At 42.8% G+C, this 21,257-nt stretch overlaps 1 protein-coding gene across 1 annotated transcript in view; it reads right to left on the bottom strand.

The window, feature by feature from the left end:
• Positions 1-1,745: 1,745 nt before the first annotated feature.
• zgc:63587 (septin-2) overlaps positions 1,746-21,257 on the bottom strand; it is a 38,716-nt gene continuing 19,204 nt past the window's right edge. Inside the window, exons 6-12 of the mRNA XM_014161492.2 lie at positions 20,316-20,450; positions 20,064-20,181; positions 9,139-9,240; positions 7,907-8,052; positions 7,513-7,596; positions 7,284-7,341; positions 1,746-3,371 (exon numbers count right to left, since the gene is read on the bottom strand). Coding sequence (XP_014016967.1) covers positions 3,306-3,371; positions 7,284-7,341; positions 7,513-7,596; positions 7,907-8,052; positions 9,139-9,240; positions 20,064-20,181; positions 20,316-20,450 — 709 coding nt within the window. The 3' untranslated portion in view covers positions 1,746-3,305. The remainder of the gene's footprint in view (positions 3,372-7,283; positions 7,342-7,512; positions 7,597-7,906; positions 8,053-9,138; positions 9,241-20,063; positions 20,182-20,315; positions 20,451-21,257) is intronic.

Genomic DNA, 21,257 nt, shown 5'->3' with positions numbered 1-21,257 from the left:
TTCGTGGCAATATTTCACAAACATTCCTGTGTGCAGTTTTCTAAGGGTTAGGAGAATATTCCATCAACGTCTCACCAAACATACACAGAACATGTTTGCCATGTTCAGAGAATATAAGATAATGTTCTAGACACGTTTCATTAAAATGTTGAAAGAAAATTATTGTGCATCATTCATCAGGATCGCCTGACGGTCCCAAAGAAACGTTCTCCCAACAAAAACAAAACATTTAACTTTTTAGTGACGGGGCAGTATTCGGAAATTCAGATGAATGACGTGCCCAAATTAAACTGCCTGCTACTCGGGCCTAGAAGGTAGGATATGCATATTATTAGTAGATTTGGATAGAAAACACTCTGAAGTTTGTAAAACTGTTTGAATGATGTCTGTGAGTATAACAGAACTCATATGGCAGGCAAAAACGTGAGAAAAAATCCAACCAACCAGGAAGTGGTTTGTAGTTTTTTCAACTGATTGCCTTTCCAAACTAGTGTCTGCCCCCCCCCCGATAATTGGTCTCTGTACGCCTATGTAGATATTACATTAAAAATCAGCTGTGTCTAGCTACAATAGTCATTTACAACATTAACAATGTCTACACTGTATTTCTGATCAATTTGATGTTATTTTAATGGACCAAAAACGTGTTTTTCTTTCATAAACAAGGACATTTCTAAGTGACCCCAAACTTTTGAACGATAGTGTATGTTAATGTAATTATTTATCAACAGTTACAACACCCCTAAGTTATCTAATTAAAATCATTTTCTCTAGAGCACTTTTATACCTGGTGCTAACATTCGCCCTTTGTCCTGATCTTTTCCACATTCTGATTGTTGCCACATTTTTAGACCGGTGTAGACGATTAAAAGACACATTGTGATTTGATTGTGATCAGATTTTCCTTACCACGTCGGGAGGTAGTCAGGCACGCATTGTGTCTGGATATCAAAGTGTAAACAGATCTGGATGATTAAATCATTTAAATCATTATATCGGCCTCTAAAATCATTGACAGGTAGGACCACTGACTTATGCCATCAGTAATTGTTTTAAAATAAATACATGTTATTTTGAGAGAATATCTGTCAAGTAATTTCCATACAGGGAGGAATGTTCTTGCAACGTTCCAATGAAACATGTCTAGAAAATTAATATTGGACATAAAAACATGACAACCACATTCTGGGTAAGTTATGTTTGACATTTAGGGAATGTTCTCCTAACTCTCATGCCAAGACATGCTAAACAGGTTCTCAGGAGGTTTTTGCTAACATACATAGAATGTTCCCCTAACTAACAGAAAACTGGACACAAACATGGAGAACATTACAAAAACATTCTCTCTCCCAATAATTGTTAGCTGGGGAGAAGTTGTCTATGATCTTACTGTTGATGTCATTAATATTATATGCAGCTTGCATAATCAATAATCCTGTTCAAACATATCAAAACTATGTTTTAAACATTCATTGTTCAACATACACTTTGTGCACATGTGTAAGAGAATAACACTATGACAGGCTTCCTATCCATGCATCCTTGTCATATCAGCTTTTTACCATCTAGCAACACTGCTACACTAACCTCTACAGCAGCTTCTTTTCTAGTGTTTTCCCTTTGATCGATGTCTAGAAGGCCTGGCAACTGAAACCTCAGTCTCCATTCAATCCCACCGCCTTTGTTTTTCTACATGGCCCCTCATCATCATACTTATGGCCTGAACAAAGCACTCCCACTACAAGTCTGCTTCTATGGAAACTTTATTTCTGAAAATGAAGTGCAAAAGTTGAGAAACTACTAAAAAAGGTCTCAAGCACAGTTTGGTTAAAGGCTCGAAGATTCAAAACAGACAAATCTGTTGACCAACTAAGCAGAAAGAGCCAGGTTACAGAGACAATGCCAAAGTAACTGACAATAGCACTCCTAAACACAAATAACACATTTCTGAACACAGAGAGAGGTGTTCACTGTATAAGACAGTCAGTAGTCTAGAAAGTGGGATGGCACACCCACAGACAGACATGGGTACTGTCCCAAATGGTACACTATTCCTTATATAGTGCACTACTTTTGACCGGGGGTCTGGTTAGGCTCTGGTCAAAAGTAGTGCACTATATAAGAATAGGGTTCCATTTGGGACATGCACATGGTGAATCAGAATATAGTTTGGAATTCAGTTTAATACTGTAAGTTCCATGGAGCTGGCCAATATGAGAAGAGTAATGTGCATACAGTAAATCATTGAAAAACCCCTTTAGGAAAATCCAAAACAAAAACACAACCAAAGAAAAAACCCCACATATATCAACGCTATAACTGCTCATGATGTAATGGAAGTAATAAAGACAAACGGTGCTGAAAGGTTTTGAAGTTCGCGTCTTAGGAGATACAAAAGGCATATTAACCAAATTAAGACATGATATTGTTGTGCATGGTTTACAAACACTTGATACCAAGACAACAGAGGCACAAACAAAGTTTTGTTACATAAATATTTATATTAAATATAAATATGTGATAAGGTTTAAAAATCAAAATTTTTAATATGTGGGATATTTCCAAACAAGTCTATCTATATTACCCTCATATTTGACCTTTATAGTTATATCCAGGTATTGTGCTTATAGAACAGACTACAGTGCCACCTGAGGGACACTCGTATTACTACACATAGACTGATATGTCCTCCGCTGAGTCCAAATGTGAAGACAGGTTGCAAATGGCACAAAAACACCCAGCTCTCAACAAACCTTCCCTTAATATACTGAAAACATTCCCCTAACATTCTGTAAACACTGAAGTCTGATTGTTATCTAACCAATGAGATGTATTAGTACCGTTATCAATGGAAGATCTGCATTGTACATGAGACAGAATTAGTAGTACTGATGAAAACAAATGAACATCATTAGTCACTTTTGGGAGAACATGCAATCATTGTCTTTACAGTATGTCTTATTAAATATCATAACCCATATCCTTTATTATGTAATGTTATAACACTCCTGACAAACACACCTCATGTCATAACGTCAGTAACACTTTCCAAAACAACACTCAGACTAGCAGATCAGTGGATCTCAGTACCACGGTGAACTAGGGGCCATATTGAAGACTTCCGAATTAAAATTAGGTTATTGAGGAGGACCTCTAATTGGTTGATTGTTTTACTGACACACTGAGGGATAGGCGGTGATGAGTGCATCCAGCAGTACATCCATGATGGAGTTTCAGACGCACAGGGGGTTTGATGGGTGAGGGGCTCCTCTCTTCTCCCTCTCCCTCCTCCGATCCCACTCTTTTCACTCATCTCCCTTCATCTTCATCTGTGCCTGCATCTGGGTAATCATCTCCTGCATACGCCTCAGCTACAGAGAGAAGAGAAGGAAAAAAAGAAAAGAGAAGGAAAGACAGAGGGAAATAGGGAAAGGGATAGTTGAGTAAAAAAAAATCCCAGAGAGAGAGAATACATCCGCCTAGCTTTCTGAGAGCCTCTTTGCAAAACCACCTTTTTTCCAATAGAACCTGTCTCCATCTAGTGGTCGTGGATAGAACTTCAAGTGGATCATTTCACTTCACACCCAACTGGGGTCAAATTGACTTATACTAATTTTCCCACTTAAGCGTGTGACTAAATAAAATATATGCATTGATATTTAAAATGTACACTAAAGCAGGTTAGTGCTCTTTAGAGCTCTGCATGTTGCAGACTGAAGGAATGCGATCAAACGTAACACTTTGCTAAGCTGATCTGGTATCCCAAGCTGCTTGCTACAAGAATGCAAGTCTGTAGTATGTGATTCTGTTTAATAGGTCACAGCCACAGTTTGTGACCAGTGTTAAAAACGACACCAAACCTCTGCAAAAGACAGCCCAGGTTCAATAGACTCTGGTCTCCACTACTCAACTTCATCTCAAACTGGACAGAGTGAATGGAGTGCTTAAGGAAATGTGTGTTTCATATGATATGTTAGATGCTGTAAAACTCATTTTGTGCTCATTGTCTCAGCTAAAGCTGGAAATATCTAACATGATTTCTGATAGTGCCGCTGCAAATTTATTGTTTGTTTTATTTTTCAGTTATTTTATTCTATTACTTTTGTCTACCATTAATGTGGATTGTGTTTTATTTGTTGACTGAAAAACAAGAGCACTTAATAAAACTTTAAATAAAAAAAAAGAATAATTCACTAAGACATAGAAGTACAAACACTTCATGGGTCTTCAGAATTAACCAAACAATGTTCTTATATGGGTCCTCAGATCTTCAAAAGGTTTTACAGCTGCACCATCAAGAGCATCCTGACCGGTTGCATCACTGCCTGGTATGGCAACTGCTCGGCCTCCGACCGCAAGGCACTACAGAGGGTAGTGCGTACGGTCCAGTACATCACTGGGGCCAAACTTCCTGCCATCCAGGACCTCTATACCAGGCGGTGTCAGAAGAAGGCCCTAAAAATGTTCATAGACTCCAGCCATCCTAGTCATAGACTGTCCTCTCTGCTACTGCACGGCAAGTGGTATCGGAGCGCCAAGTCTAGGTCCAAGAGGCTTCTAAACAGCTTCTAGCCACAAACCATAAGACTCCTGAACATCTAATCAAATGGCTACCCAGATTATTTGCGTTGCCTCTTTGTCACCTCTTCTACGCTGCTGCTACTCTCTGTTATTATCTATGTATAGTCACTAATAACTCTACCTACATGTACATACTACCTCAATTACCTCGACACCGGTGCCCGCGCACATTGACTCTGTACCGGTACCCCCTGTATATAGCCCGCTATTGTTATTTACTGCTGCCCGCTATTTGTTATTCTTATCTCTTACTTTTTTTTAGGTATTTTCTTAAAACTGCATTGTTGGTTAAGGGCTTGTAAGTGAGCATTTCACAAATACAATTTGATCTCTAAATAATCTATTTCTGGTTGACTGAAAACTTCTGACCCTCTTCATAAAATAGTACCAGTAGTAACATCAGTCAAGGAACAGAAACTTTGAAAACATACTGCATACGAAACCAATCTGACCTCCCATAAGGACACAGCCATAGAATTAGGAATATAAACCTTGAAAACATATTGCATACGAAACCAATCTGACCTCCCATAAGGACACAGCCATAGAATTAGGAATATAAACCTTGAAAACATATTGCATACGAAACCAATCTGACCTCCCAAAGGGACACAGCCATAGAATTAGGAATATAAACCTTGAAAACATACTGCATACGAAACCAATCTGACCTCCCAAAGGGACACAGCCATAGAATTAGGAATATAAACCTTGAAAACATACTGCATACGAAACCAATCTGACCTCCCAAAGGGACACAGCCATAGAATTAGGAATATAAACCTTGAAAACATATTGCATACGAAACCAATCTGACCTCCCAAAGGGACACAGCCATAGAATTAGGAATATAAACCTTGAAAACATACTGCATACGAAACCAATCTGACCTCCCATAAGGACACAGCCATAGAATTAGGAATATAAACCTTGAAAACATATTGCATACGAAACCAATCTGACCTCCCAAAGGGACACAGCCATAGAATTAGGAATATAAACCTTGAAAACATATTGCATACGAAACCAATCTGACCTCCCATAAGGACACAGCCATAGAATTAGGAATATAAACCTTGAAAACATATTGCATACGAAACCAATCTGACCTCCCAAAGGGACACAGCCATAGAATTAGGAATATAAACCTTGAAAACATATTGCATACGAAACCAATCTGACCTCCCATAAGGACACAGCCATAGAATTAGGAATATAAACCTTGAAAACATATTGCATACGAAACCAATCTGACCTCCCAAAGGGACACAGCCATAGAATTAGGAATATAAACCTTGAAAACATATTGCATACGAAACCAATCTGACCTCCCATAAGGACACAGCCATAGAATTAGGAATATAAACCTTGAAAACATATTGCATACGAAACCAATCTGACCTCCCAAAGGGACACAGCCATAGAATTAGGAATATAAACCTTGAAAACATATTGCATACGAAACCAATCTGACCTCCCATAAGGACACAGCCATAGAATTAGGAATATAAACCTTGAAAACATACTGCATACGAAACCAATCTGACCTCCCAAAGGGACACAGCCATAGAATTAGGAATATAAACCTTGAAAACATATTGCATACGAAACCGATCTGACCTACCATAAGGACACAGCCATAGAATTAGGAATATAAACCTTGAAAACATACTGCATACGAAACCAATCTGACCTCCCATAAGGACACAGCCATAGAATTAGGAATATAAACCTTGAAAACATACTGCATACGAAACCAATCTGACCTCCCAAAGGGACACAGCCATAGAATTAGGAATATAAACCTTGAAAACATATTGCATACGAAACCGATCTGACCTACCATAAGGACACAGCCATAGAATTAGGAATATAAACCTTGAAAACATACTGCATACGAAACCAATCTGACCTCCCAAAGGGACACAGCCATAGAATTAGGAATATAAACCTTGAAAACATACTGCATACGAAACCAATCTGACCTCCCATAAGGACACAGCCATAGAATTAGGAATATAAACCTTGAAAACATACTGCATACGAAACCAATCTGACCTCCCAAAGGGACACAGCCATAGAATTAGGAATATAAACCATGAAAACATATGGTGTACGAAACCGATCTGACCTACCATAAGGACACAGCCATAGAATTAGGAATATAAACCATGAAAACATATGGTGTACGAAACCAATCTGACCTCCCATAAGGACACAGCCATAGAATTAGGAATATAAACCATGAAAACATATGGTGTACGAAACCAATCTGACCTACCATAAGGACACAGCCATAGAATTAGGAATTAGAATAGTCATTTAATAGGATCTTTATGGACACAGCCCCCACCAGCAGCCAAGCCAGTAGAAACCCTGTATACAATACTCTTTACATCGCCTGACTCATTCCCACCATTTAACTGGGACAGGAAGTCAGATATGTCATATCCTGTACAGACATGCATGTTTACTAACAGCTTTAATTGGACGTGCATGTTTAATAACAGATTTAATTGCAACCCACCCCATTATCTCTATACTTCGCAAATGGCAAAACAAACAGCCCAATCAGAGGCAATTCGGAAGCATAGGGTCATTTGTTATTCTCTGACAGATCACTGGCTCCATGGTTTAGTATGGACAAAAGTGTAGAGGCAAACACCATTGTCTCTCATGTGAACCGTGTATTAGCTACTCACCTCAGCCTCCTTCTGCAGGAGAATCTGGTCTTTGTCAACCACATCCTCTTCCACAGCTCTGTAGGGGAATAATAAGGAACATATAACTGTAATAGCCTCAGCATCAGCCTGTGTGTGTGTGTGTGTGTGTGTGTGTGTGTGTGTGTGTGTGTGTGTGTGTGTGTGTGTGTGTGTGTGTGTGTGTGTGTGTGTGTGTGTATGCGTAAAACACTGCAGATAGGAGACTGACCTGCCAGCTCTCTTCAGTCTCTCTGAGCGGAAGTTCTCGTAGTGCAGGTCCTGAGTGACCTCTTGGAGGTCCTGCATGTGGGTGCTGAAAACACACACAACCATCACACAACCATCACACATGTCAGTATCACTATACGGCTAGTACGAACCCCCAGAACACCGACTAGATTAGACTACACCACTACAGGAAGCAACAGATGGGCAGACTTGAAGTTCTCTATTCACCCACTAGGTGGCAATATAGTAATACATATCAAAGGAAAAGCAGGGATAAGACCATGCATAGATTCCTATTACTTTACCTTTACATGTAGTATTAAAGGCTACCTGTTCATACATTTGATTCATTGGTTTGTTAACAAAAGTTGCATTGCATTGTCATGGTGACTCACACGAGCATGGTGCGTAGTTTGAGGAAGTCGTTGTGCTCTGGGTTCTCCACCTCTACGACCCCCCAGGGGTAGAGACGACCTCTGATTTTCTTCCCTTTCACCTCAATCAGCTGGTTCGAACCAATCACAGCAAACGGAATGCTCGCCTGAGGGAGAGGAGTAAAGAGAGGGAGAGATGGATAGACGGGTGAGGAAGATACAGGGAGACAGAGAGGGGTGTGAAAACAGAGGGATATAGAGATGGAGGGATCAAGGAAGGAAATAATGACCAGATGGTTCAGGTTTGACATAACGCTGACCTATTATAATCAACAGGTTTGACATAACGCTGACCTATTATAATCAACAGGTTTGACATAACGCTGACCTATTATAATCAACAGGTTTGACATAACGCTGACCTATTATAAATCAACAGGTTTGACATAACGCTGACCTATTATAAATCAACAGGTTTGACATAACGCTGACCTATTATAAATCAACAGGTTTGACATAACGCTGACCTATTATAAATCAACAGGTTTGACATAACGCTGACCTATTATAAATCAACAGGTTTGACATAACGCTGACCTATTATAAATCAACAGGTTTGACATAACGCTGACCTATTATAATCAACAGGTTTGACATAACGCTGACCTATTATAATCAACAGGTTTGACATAACGCTGACCTATTATAATCAACAGGTTTGACATAACGCTGACCTATTATAATCAACAGGTTTGACATAACGCTGACCTATTATAATCAACAGGTTTGACATAACGCTGACCTATTATAATCAACAGGTTTGACATAACGCTGACCTATTATAAATCAACAGGTTTGACATAACGCTGACCTATTATAAATCAACAGGTTTGACATAACGCTGACCTATTATAAATCAACAGGTTTGACATAACGCTGACCTATTATAATCAACAGGTTTGACATAACGCTGACCTATTATAATCAACAGGTTTGAGATTCTGATCATTCTAAAAGTCATGCCCTGTGGTTAGGAGAGAAACTACATAACAAGAGTGGTTCTATTTGTTACTTCCAGTCCCTTCTGGTAGTGGCGTTTCTCCTGGGGTCCTTTCTCTTAGTTAGTGTTAGTATTTCTGTGGCTACGTCCCAAATGACACCCTATTACCTACATAGTGCACTACTTTTGACCAGATGGCAAAAGTAGTGCACTACATAGGGAATATGGTGCCATTTGCCTGTGTGTGTCGTACCTTCAGTACTCGTGTCTGCTCCTTGAACTCCTCATCCTCATCTGAGTCAGCGTCTGGCAGCTGGTAGATCCTGATGCCATGCTCTGCAATCTCATCCAGGATCTAACAAAGAAACATACACACAGGGTCAAAAACCTGCCGTGACCTTCTGACCTTTCAAACTTTCTCAGGCCAATCCTCATTCTCTTCCCTAGGGAGGCAGATGAAGTTACCCCTAGGCACTGATCTAAGGTCAGTTTCGCAATCTGTGCCTAAGGGAAACCTGTACCGGCCGGAGCCGCCCCCAACCAAGCAGCAATCCCTCTCATCTGAACCAGGCAGTCGGCCATTTTTGATGGCTGCTATATTGGGCTGAGAGACAATCAATTCCACAGTTGGACAAGAACATGCTTCCTCTGCAACATAATGAGACTGTCACTGCTGTCTGTCAGGCCTCTCTTCCCTCTGTTCTCTCTCTCCTGTGTCACTGTTTCAGACATGGCCCAGCATCCATGACAGGAGTGGGATTCTGGACACGCCATTTCCTTCTCCCTCTTAATACTTCTAGTTCTAGCCACTTGCCCCGGTCTTCAACACTATCTGGAGAATAAAACATCCCACTTGCCCCGGTCTTCAACACTATCTGGAGAATAAAACATCCCACTTGCCCCGGTCTTCAACACTATCTGGAGAATAAAACATCCCACTTGCCCCGGTCCTCAACATTATCTGGAGAATAAAACATCCCACCCAATTAAGTTCACTTCCCTACACCTCTTCAGGGCGACACCAGGAGAGGCCTTTTGACTACACTACAGTCTGTCCACTACTGCACTGCTGAGAGCCAGAGAATACCTGGTGTGTTTTGTGCAGCCTCACAGGCCCAGGGACTTTAATTAACTACCCCTAGGGGGGAGACGGGGGAGAGAGAGGGGTGGGTGTGTGTGTGTTTGTGAGATATGTCTAACAGAGTCATAAGGAAAGTTCTCCCCGCTCCTTTGTTCAACCTCCAGCGGTGAAGCAACAACACAAAGGCCTTTCTTCACCAGTATCTAGAGGACAGATGGAAATATTTATTTTATACATCAAAGGTGTATTTCTCTGTTTTCTCAAGAGCAAAATTGAATTAACAATGCATGAGTGTTGCATAACTGAGCCCAAAAATGTCAAGTGTTGTTTCCCTGGCATTTTGGGGACTTTCATGTAATCTATAAAGTACAGTAGAGAGGGAAGCAGGAACCCAGGATGTGAGAGCAGCCTTTTCCTACAGAGCAGGCCACTGTTCCAGCTCCTGTTATGGTTGTGGGTCGTTTTCTCAGAGCAGAGTGTGTGTTATAGGGTGTGTGTGGGGAGAGGAGGGTATTGTTAAGGACAACTGAAAACAAACAGACCTACTGGACTCGGAGGACAGCTGGACACAGAACAAGACCTGTTCCCCATCACACACACACACGACCTGTGGATTCTTCCCACACAGAACAGAAACATCAGTATGGTGGGGTAGGAGTTCGGGAAACGTGCCACCGAGGGGAAAATAAACAGATATCACACAATGGCAGGAAAAAAAGTAACAAACAACAAAACTGGTTACGTCAATCCAGTTTAAAATGCTGAACAACATGTGAAATATCTTTCTGAATGTATCAGAGGTGGGAGGGATACAGAAGGAGCCTCCTGCAAAGCCACAGAGACTAGCAATACACTCAACAACCAACTGCAATAACAAAAGGTTTCATGTGAATCATGCAGTGATATCAGTGGGAGATTTATAGGAAAGCTGGAGTTGCATCTCAACTGAAGAATTTAACTAAAACCCAATCTCTCAACTGGTGTTTGGACCTGTTCCCCAACCTGCTAAGCCTAATAACTATTTACCTGGATTTACCTAACATCTATTTACAGCAGCCTGACTTAACCAACCACACCTGTAATCACTAGCTTCAGGGGTGATGAGGTGTTCAAACCACTGCCTGGTCTAAATACATCTAAATGACAAATATTACACACAATGTTAGGCAAGTCAATTCTATTTCTTATCCTATTTATTTATATTTATTTTCTATACTCATTCATCACACTTTAAAGTCACTGAAAAATAAGTCAATTTCATAAGCTTTCTTTTAAAAAGTGACGTTTAGCAGTCATCTAGCAATACAAGTAATCCTGACAGAGATATTGGGCTTTTGTACAGGATACCAGGCCTCTTAGTTGCTACGTCCTGCGCTGCTGTAACATACAGTATTGACATGCTCCTACACAATCCTCTCTCCTTACTGTCTAACTAGACGGCTGATTACAGTCCTGTGTTGTAAGAGAGAAGGTGGATATGGGGCCATCTCTATCTCTCCCTCCCTGTCTGCCTCGCTCCCTGCCTGCCTCGCTCCCTGCCTGCCTCGCTCCCTGCCTGCCTCGCTCCCTGCCTGCCTCGCTCCCTGCCTGCCTCGCTCTCTGCCTGCCTCGCTCTCTGCCTGCCTCGCTCTCTGCCTCGCTGTGTTTGAGTTGGCAGGCCAGGTCTCTGGTAACAATGGCACACAGGGTTCTGCCTCAGTATTAATTAGAAAAGGAAGTGAGAGCGTCTGATTTAAAGGCTTAGTTTGTTTTGATATGTGATCTAATATGACTGTGTAAGTGGAGCCGTGATGAGGAGGAGGAAGAAACATTCCCCTTGGGAGAAATAAATGATAAGGGTGGGGAGGGACATTCTTACTGTATGGGGTATTATGGAGACAGTGAATATGATAACTTGAAACACATGTCCCAAATGGCACCCTATTCCCTACATAGTGCACTACTTTTTGACCAGGGCCATAGGATGGATGGATAGATGGATAGATGGATGGATAGAGGGATAGATAGATGGATGGATAGATAGATAAATAGATAGGACGTTTCATCTACATAGGGAAAAAGGAAACATTGAGTCACTTAGGCCTCCAACCCACACTAACAGATGCAGTAACCCTGGTTACAGACACCATGGAATAACAAACACAATAGAAATCATATTTCCATATGGTTTTCTCATAAACATGACCTCAACGTAAACCCAATATAAAAACACCCACAGGAGTATGACTATCATAGCCACATACCAATAGAAAAACAGTCAAACACACACCTGGGTTAAGACCCGCTCCACCACTGTACAGTTAGCTACAGTGGCCACAGACCATAATGGTGTCTGTAGATAGCAGCCTCTACATTATAAGAACAACATTCCCAATCTTTGTGGCTATGTGCCAAATAGCAACCTATTCCCTCTATAGAGCACTACTTTTGATCAGAGCCCTATGGGCCCAGGTCAAACGTAGTGCACTATAAAAGGAATAGGGTGCAATTTGGGACACATCCTGTGTAACATCAGCCACAGACCACAGCCATGTCTGTCCACCTGGCCCTACTCTTGGCCTGACTCAGCAGCCTGTTCAGGTCTGCCATCATGGGCTGTTTGTCCCCACTAAACAACTAGTCCACCAGGGAACAATGCTTGGAAGTGAAACTATGCACCTAAGGAAAGTCTTATGAAATCAACAAACCAGAGTGGAAAAGCTCAGAGAAAAACGAATGGCATCATTAAACTCTTATCGACCCAGGGTGAGGAGGGCAAGGCAGCAGGGGCCCAGAATGCTAAGTAAGCTTTATGTAACATTACAGACCACAGCCTCTGGAGCCAATAAAGCTATCCAATACACAATGAATAACAACCAAAAATGTCATATTTGACCACTGACTGGCCTCACACACATAACACAACCAATGAGGGAGTCAGTGGGGGAAAACGCTGACTGTGCATTAGATCCCTCTAGGTCCCTCCCTCAAAAACAACTTTAATTCAAAATGTAATTTGTTAACCTTAAGCCCTGAAAGAACAAATGATTCCGTCTTTCCAGGAAATGTCTTGAGACTTACCCTCCTGCTGCCCCTAGGGAGTCAGAGGGGGTGACGGAGCCCCAACAATATTCTCTCTCTCTCGCTCTCTCTCTCTCTCTCTCTCTCTCTCTCTCTCTGAGAATGTGTGTGGAGAGACGACGTGGAGCTTTGGATCTCCATTTTTTTTGGGGGGGGGGGATTGCCAAGGAGAGGATGCCTGTAATGGCACATACTGTCTGGGGCTGCCTGTAAACCTGCCCCAGCCTCTCAGTATTACACAACTAGCCTCTGACTCCCTGCTCCATCTTTTGCCCCCATGGCCCCTAATATCTGGCCCTTGGGCTGAGAAGCTCCAGGTGATCCTGTAGAAGACTCATTCAGCTTCCCAAATGGCACCCTATTCCCTATATAGTGCACTACTTTTGACCTGGGCTCTGGTCAAATGTAGTGCACTATATAGGGAATAGGGTGCCATTTGGGAGGCATACTCATACAGACATCCTGACGACTGCACCATGATCTAGCTGCCCAGACAGTAATGTACTGTAGCAAGCAGTAGTACGCAGGCTAACGGAGACCCTCACAGCACTGCATGGGAAAACAGAGTAGCTTTCTTCTTTCATCCAGATCAGAAATGAAAATGGTGAAGCAAAGAGAGACTCATTCTGAAAGAGCATTTAAACAAAGACATCAAGTTGACATTCCAGACCTATTCACTGGACCACAAGAGCAGAGGTCCTTCCTGTAATTACTGTACCAGACTGGACCGGTCCTGCTCGGTCTCCAGGGAGCATGGGAGTGGAGAGGTGTTGGGGAAGACAGTCACTAAGGTAACTAGTGGGCTTAACGCGTAATTTAAAAAAGGCAACGGAATGACAGCACCCCCCCTCTCTCGACTGGGAGTATTCGTACAGTAGAGCTAAGGCCCAACCGATCCAAAGACCACCCACCTCAAACTCTGATCACAGAGCGTGAAGGAAAGTTCAATACAGTACTAATTAAGCCATGTAATAATGCATAAGCTAGTATCACAAAAGAACATGTCAGCTTAAGAGTTTTGAAAGGGGCTCATGAAAATACCTCAGGCTGGTTCTGGTTGTCACAGTGCAGTTTCACAGTAGGTTGAACATAAATGTAGTAAGAAACGAATATATCTATTAACCCCGTAGGTCTAAGCACTTAGATCGTAATATCTAGTAAGCTGACATATGGAATTGCTTTAAGATGGTCATGAAATGTATCATTTAGCCATTTGATTGAGAGTTTTAGGCCCCCTGTAGGTATACTTTTTTTATAAACAAATTATTTGATGAAACATTGAATTTGGTCGTTACTGCTAAATCCCATAGAAACGTATTGAATAACACATTCATTAATGGCAAAAACAGAAAGTCTAAAAATGAATCATATATCTGAAAGATATAAGAACATGTCATTTTTTTAGACCCATGTTTGGTCAGGTTATTTTTGGAACATTTTACCCCTATGCAGTTTTTGCCATTTTTACTGCCAGGTACTGGGCTACCTTCAGACCACTCCCCTGAAGCTTGAGTGTGTTGAGATTGGTGACATATTAGTTTATAGCTCCAACGGTTCGGTCTGGACAGTCGAAAGGAGGACGTCCGCGACAGAGAGTTCAGATGACTGCCGTAAAGTTTGTGGATGTGGTAGAGCTAAACAAGCGACACGGTCGTTGTGTATGTGAGTCTCTCCCCTTTGGTGACATATTCGTTTGTAGCTCACATGGTTTGGGTTTTACAGACGATTTCGTGATGATTTTCTTGTCCGGATCCTCTCATGTGTACAATCACAAGCCCCATGTTATGGAATAAACGCAAACTCTATATCACCGGAAAGAAGGGATTGAGCTGTAGCCACTACAAGATGGTAAGTCTCCAGCATAAACACATGGGTAGATATTCAATATTAAAAATGACTTCACCATCTTGCCTTCAAGATCTTCTGACTTCTAGGGGATAATATCTTTACTTATATTATTTGTCTAACTAATAAGTAGATTCTATGTCTTTCTTTTGAAGGGGTGTCAGGCGAAAAAAGTATTCAGGGGGGGGGGACTAAGATGTTCCAAAAGCAAGGAAACCTGCTGTTTTCTTACTGTAAAAGGCCTGTTCCAAATCCACTCCTGAAAAGGTAATTGTGTGTTAAAGTCATTCTCTCCACAGAAGCGCGGGCATGCCCTGGCACAATTACTGCCACAGGGCAGACAAATAAATACCCCCACGTTGGAGTAACAGGCAGGAAAAGGACTGGACAACGACCACACGGACACACACATAGAAAAGACCTCAGTAAGGATGAGGTCATTATCAGTGTTAGACCTTTACCCATACAAACACTCAATGGTCTTTAGGAGTAAAGACCCATTAGATGCTCAGAGGATAAAAGAAACAATGCAGGATTTGGGGAGGGAATACAAGGTATTTGGCTAACTGTACTCCACTGCTACTATAGGCCTAGAGACTGAGGTATAGCGCTATACTAAGCTACTAGTACCCCTGTGGGGCTGTAGAGCTGGTTCACACAGCAGGAGCAAGGCTGAGAGGACTGAGGATGCCTGGGAGAGTCGACAGGAGTGAGACAATGACGGGAAAGCTGTGACAGCATCACGGGCCGTGGCCTGGGTGATATATAGTAGCCACACAGCCAAACTGCCTTCCGCGAGAACAGGAGAAGAGGGGGGAGAGAGAAAGGGAGAGGGCCGAACAATTGGTTGTAAACCCTACCCCCCCCCCCCCGGGCTCGGCAAGAGAAAATAACTCCTCCTGAGCTCTCCAGCCATCTCTGACCTCTGCCTCCCTTCAAACTACATCTCTGACCTCTGCCTCCCTTCAAACTACATCTCTGACCTCTGCCTCCCTTCAAACTACATCTCTGACCTCTGCCTCCCTTCAAACTACATCTCTGACCTCTGCCTCCCTTCAAACTACATCTCTGACCTCTGCCTCCCTTCAAACTACATCTCTGACCTCTGCCTCCCTTCAAACTACATCTCTGACCTCTGCCTCCCTTCAAACTACATCTCTGACCTCTGCCTCCCTTCAAACTACATCTCTGACCTCTGCCTCCCTTCAAACTACAGTGGCCATGTAGTGACCTAATAGTAGCAATTGCAGTAAAATAACTAATTAAAATGCTACTATACCACTAAAGCAGGTTAGTGGGTACATACAGTACAGTGTATTAGCACTACATGCCCTCCCTCGCCAAGATCATCTAAAACCCATTGCTGAATAAGCTCAGTTATTTGTATTCTCTTTTCCACAGACAGCTGGAAATTCACTAGTGTATTTCAAAATGGCTCCCCTTATATGGCAAATCCACTACCGTTGATATGCAGGGTTTTTGTCATCTGATATTTTTTCAGTAGCATTGTCCCAGCCAAGATCCAGTCTAAACCAGCTCCTGTGGATAGTCTGATCAAATAGAGGAGCAGCAGTGGTTTATGAGTAAAGCCACACACAGGATATGACTGCACGGTCCCAGACACAGAGGATAAACTCTCCAATATATCCTGTTCAGGACTACTTATGAGTTACAGACCACTGCGACCTTAGCCAGGGAAACTGGCACTACAAAAAATAAAAAAAAATAAAAAAATGGGAAAGGAGAGAGAGCAGGAAGAACAAAGAAACATAGTAAGCGGAGGGGAGAGAAGGAGAGAACAAAAAAAAAGGATGGAGACAGAGAGCAAGAGAGAGGTTTGTTCCGAGGTTGATAAGCTTATATTGCGCAGGGTGGCAGGCTGCGTCTTGTCGGTGGTATAGTCTTGACACATTGCAGGAAACGTATGTATATTGTTCTATACAAGCTGTTTCCCCCTAATAATACGGAGAGAGCCGGGCTGGGTCTGAGGGCAGGGGAACACAATTATATGAAAGGACAAACAATGTAAAAACGGTGAGAAAGTGGCGATCGAAAAACAAATAAACAAATAAATATCAGGGGGAAAACACAAGAGTCATTAATCATTCTACAGCCGAGGTCTTTTTGTGGCAGATTCTTGGCTGCTGCCTCTCTGACTTCAATAGAACGACTGGTACTCAATGAAGTACCCTAGTCCGTCTAACAGGGGAGGGGTATCCTACTACCCTAGTCCGTCTAACAGGGGAGGGGTATCCTACTACCCTAGTCCGTCTAACAGGGGAGGGGTATCCTACTACCCTAGTCCGTCTAACAGGGGAGGGGTATCCTACTACCCTAGTCCGTCTAACAGGGGAGGGGTATCCTACTACCCTAGTCCGTCTAACAGGGGAGGGGTATCCTACTACCCTAGTCCGTCTAACAGGGGAGGGGTATCCTACTACCCTAGTCCGTCTAACAGGGGAGGGGTATCGTACTACCCTAGTCCGTCTAACAGGGGAGGGGTATCGTACTACCCTAGTCCGTCTAATAGGTGAGGGGTATTGTACTACCCTAGTCTAATAGGTGAGGGGTATTGTACTACCCTAGTCTAATAGGTGAGGGGTATTGTACTACCCTAGTCTAATAGGTGAGGGGTATTGTACTACCCTAGTCTAATAGGTGAGGGGTATTGTACTACCCTAGTCTAATAGGTGAGGGGTATTGTACTACCCTAGTCTAATAGGTGAGGGGTATTGTACTACCCTAGTCTAATAGGTGAGGGGTATTGTACTACCCTGGTATAGCAATCTATTACTTATCTGATTAAACTGGCAAACAAACAGAGCAAAGGACAACAAGTAAAACCAAGATGAGCAAATCACAGTCAGACATTTTTTCCCCCTTTAAAAATAAATTAAATTGATGCTTAGCGAAGGGTAATTGGAAATGCAAAAAAATACAGCACGGTTAAATAAGGACCTGTAATAGTGAGTGCCCCCTCCACTTCCTGCCTATAATGACTTATCCAGGAACTCACTACCATTAGCCTGATACAGACTGTGTCAATTATGCCATCCCTATTTAATCTGAGTGTGCTGGTAGGCCCATGTGGGCATGAGGGAATTCATAAATGTTGTTTGTGGAGGAGCAGCTGAGGTTTGTGTGAAACTGTATGTGAGTTTGTGATGTATTACAGTGCACATCTGTGTGTATGTTATCTATTCAGTTTATCCTAATTACTTGTTAACTGACAGTTGTTAAGGGAACGCTAAGTGGACCATGGGAACCAATTGGACAAACAGACAGTTTTAAACAGTTGAGCAGGAAAGGGTGTGAGACGTTATCAAAGCATATCGCCTCTCCCTCTCTCACCCCAGCCCATCCCCTGTGGCTGTCAGAACACTCACCCTGTACAGATAGGGTAAAAGCTATACTGAACAAAAATATAAACACAACATGTAACAATTTCAAAGATTTTGCCGAGTTACAGTTCATAAAAGGAAACAAGTAAATTGAGAAATTCATAGGGCCCTAATCAATGGATTTCACAAGACTGGGCAGGGGCGCAGCCTGGGAGAGCATAGGCCCACCAACTTGGGAGCGAGGCCAAACAGAATGAGTTTTTCCCCCACAAAAGGGCTTTATTATTAATATGTAACATCAGCACTTTACACAACAAGACTTTCTTCAACAAAGCAGCTTTAGAGTGACTGAGTCTGCCATAAGACACACATACACTCTCAGTCCCGTAGAACAAGCCCTGTACAGAGCGGGGGTTCCAACAAAGTAGCTGTACAGTGACTGAGTCCGCCATCCTCCACTGGAGCCCAGCTAGGAGAGCTGTTCCAGCCCTGAGTGCCAGGCAAGCCCCACTCCGGCCCCATACAGGCCGGGGCAGAGGCCTCCCCACTGGGGGAAAAGACCAACGTCTCCGAGGTCTGAAAGAAGTGCTGGTGGGGGGTCTGGGACTGAACATACACTACTAGCTAGGACTGGACTGTCAGTACAGGGGTTTGAGAGGGGAAATACAGTACAGAGTAGTTACTGTACAGCTCAGGCAAAACAAAGGGGCAGAAGTTAGACAATAAGATATTCACAGTTGATTATATTAGGTGGATGTCACCAGATGATTATCAAAGATGTACGCACACACACACACACAACGAGTCAGCCCTGTCCGGGTCTGGTTGCTATCTCTCCCACCACAGAGAGAAAGGCACTGTTTGATCCCAGACAGAAATTTAAAACAAACTGTGACTCAAACACAGACTCAAAAGAAGCAGAAACCAAAACATCTAATCATCAGGCAACAGCACAATTGTTGTGTGGGCTGGGTGGGTGGAGAAGAGGGGGATGAGGGGAGTGATATCACAGAGGCAGGAAATCCTATTTACACAACCGTATTCTCCTCTGCCTAGCGTGGGCTATATCATCTTAAAACACCTCTCCTGGTGTGTGTGTGTGTGTGTGTGTGTGTGTGTGTGTGTGTGTGTGTGTGTGTGTGTGTGTGTGTGTGTGTGTGTGTGTGTGTGTGTGTGTGTGTGTGTGTGTTACAGGGTCTAATGCATGTGAGATGAAAGGGAGCCCAGAGTGTAACCTGACTACGATAACACAAAGGGTCGAACAAGGGCGTGTGTGTGCATATTATGTCAGACCAGACATCAGAAAGCTGAGAGCGTGCAGGCAGGCAGACACCTGGGTCTGCTCCAATAGGAAGCATCTGGGAGGGGATACTGACCAAGATGTGTGCTTTCTCGCTCTCCCTCTTTTCTCTCTCCTTCCGTCTCTCCCTTTCTTTTCTCCCTCTTGGCTACATCTTTTCTCTTTCTGCACTTCTAAATAATCCTGCTATTGTCTAGCAGCAATCAAGCTGCATCATCACAAATGTACACACACGCACAACAGGCCAAACGTGCGTATTCACACACAATCACAATGTCCGACTTGGATAGCTGCCTCTGATTATTATTCTATCATCTACGTTGTAATGAATGTTCCATATGGCTCAGGACACAAACAAGAACAGCTAGTGAGGCTGATGCAGCTCACAACATCCTGGCAACAACCTTATCTCACATTCCACTGGTTCCATCATGATATAGTGACAGGCCATGCTATATTTTTACACCTGTGTTTAAAAAGGGATTTAAACCTAAGGGAATGAGGGAAAACTATTGAATATGTGGCATACTTATGCATGTGGCCCAACTCACCCTCCTCTTAAGGCGGTCTCTCTCTTTCAGTGTGAGTGTGTCAGCTTTAGCGATGACAGGGACGATGTTGACCTTGCTGTGAATGGCCTTCATAAACTCCACATCCAGAGGCTTCAGACTGGACAGATCCAGAGACAGGTAGAAATATAATACAGATAAATAATAGTAGATAGAAAAAATAAGTGATTATGTTACCACTACCCAGTCTAAATAGTGGTGTGAAGTAGAAGTGTGTGTGTGTGTGTGTGTTACCCGTGTCCAAATGGAGAGATGAAGTAGAAGCAGCAGTGGACTCGGTTGTCTACGATGTGCCTGCGGTTTAGGCCACTCTCGTCATGAAGGTAACGCTCAAACTGGTTATCAATGTACTGGATGATAGTCTTAAAGCTGAGGACACACACACACAACACACACAGGACACAAACACACATCAAACACAAACCAACCAGAGACATTGTGTGAACTTGAAGACCACCTCCAGAAATAGATTGTGGGTCTTTGTAGCCTTACTTACGAAGTGGGTGCAACTCAAAAGCCTAAGCTTTTTCTCCTCACCTTTCGTACTTCATCTGCACTGATATTAAAACCAGGGATGACAGATAGCAACATGGAGGAAAGGAGACCAGAAAGAGATGCAGCCTATCTCTGCCATCTGACCTGCTTTCTGTGATTACTTCCTGCAGGGCCACTAGGCGTGGTCACATGGTATTTAGCTACAGCTTCCCCCACCAAACAGAAGTAACATTAACACAAAGTCTGCTTCCCAAATGACACCCTATTCCCTGTATAGTGCACTACTATATAGGGAATAGGGTGCCATTTGGGATGCAGATTACCTCTGACCTATATTCACGTCACCCAGTTGGACTTAGTGTTGTGGTTCATTCCGTATCAACTCCAGACAACTCAAGCCACTACAGTGAATAAATGCCTTGTCTAATTCAACAGAGGAATTGAAATTAAATTGAAATGATCCCAACTCTGGATCTTAGCATATCCTGATTACCTGCTACTGTTGCCCCTTTGTTGTCACTGACGCCACTGAGCTGCTAACCCGCTCTATTGCACTCAACCCTTAGACCACTGCCAGTGGTAACAACCCTGGTTTCTACTTCTATCTTCTTCAACTCGGCATTGTTAGTAAAGAACCCGGAAGTAAGCATTTCTCTGTTAGTCTACACCTGTTGTTTACTA

This window comes from Salmo salar, chromosome ssa20, assembly GCF_905237065.1.
Source record: "Salmo salar chromosome ssa20, Ssal_v3.1, whole genome shotgun sequence".
Classification (NCBI taxonomy): Eukaryota; Metazoa; Chordata; class Actinopteri; order Salmoniformes; family Salmonidae; genus Salmo; species Salmo salar.
This window is presented reverse-complemented; position numbering and strand designations above follow the sequence as displayed.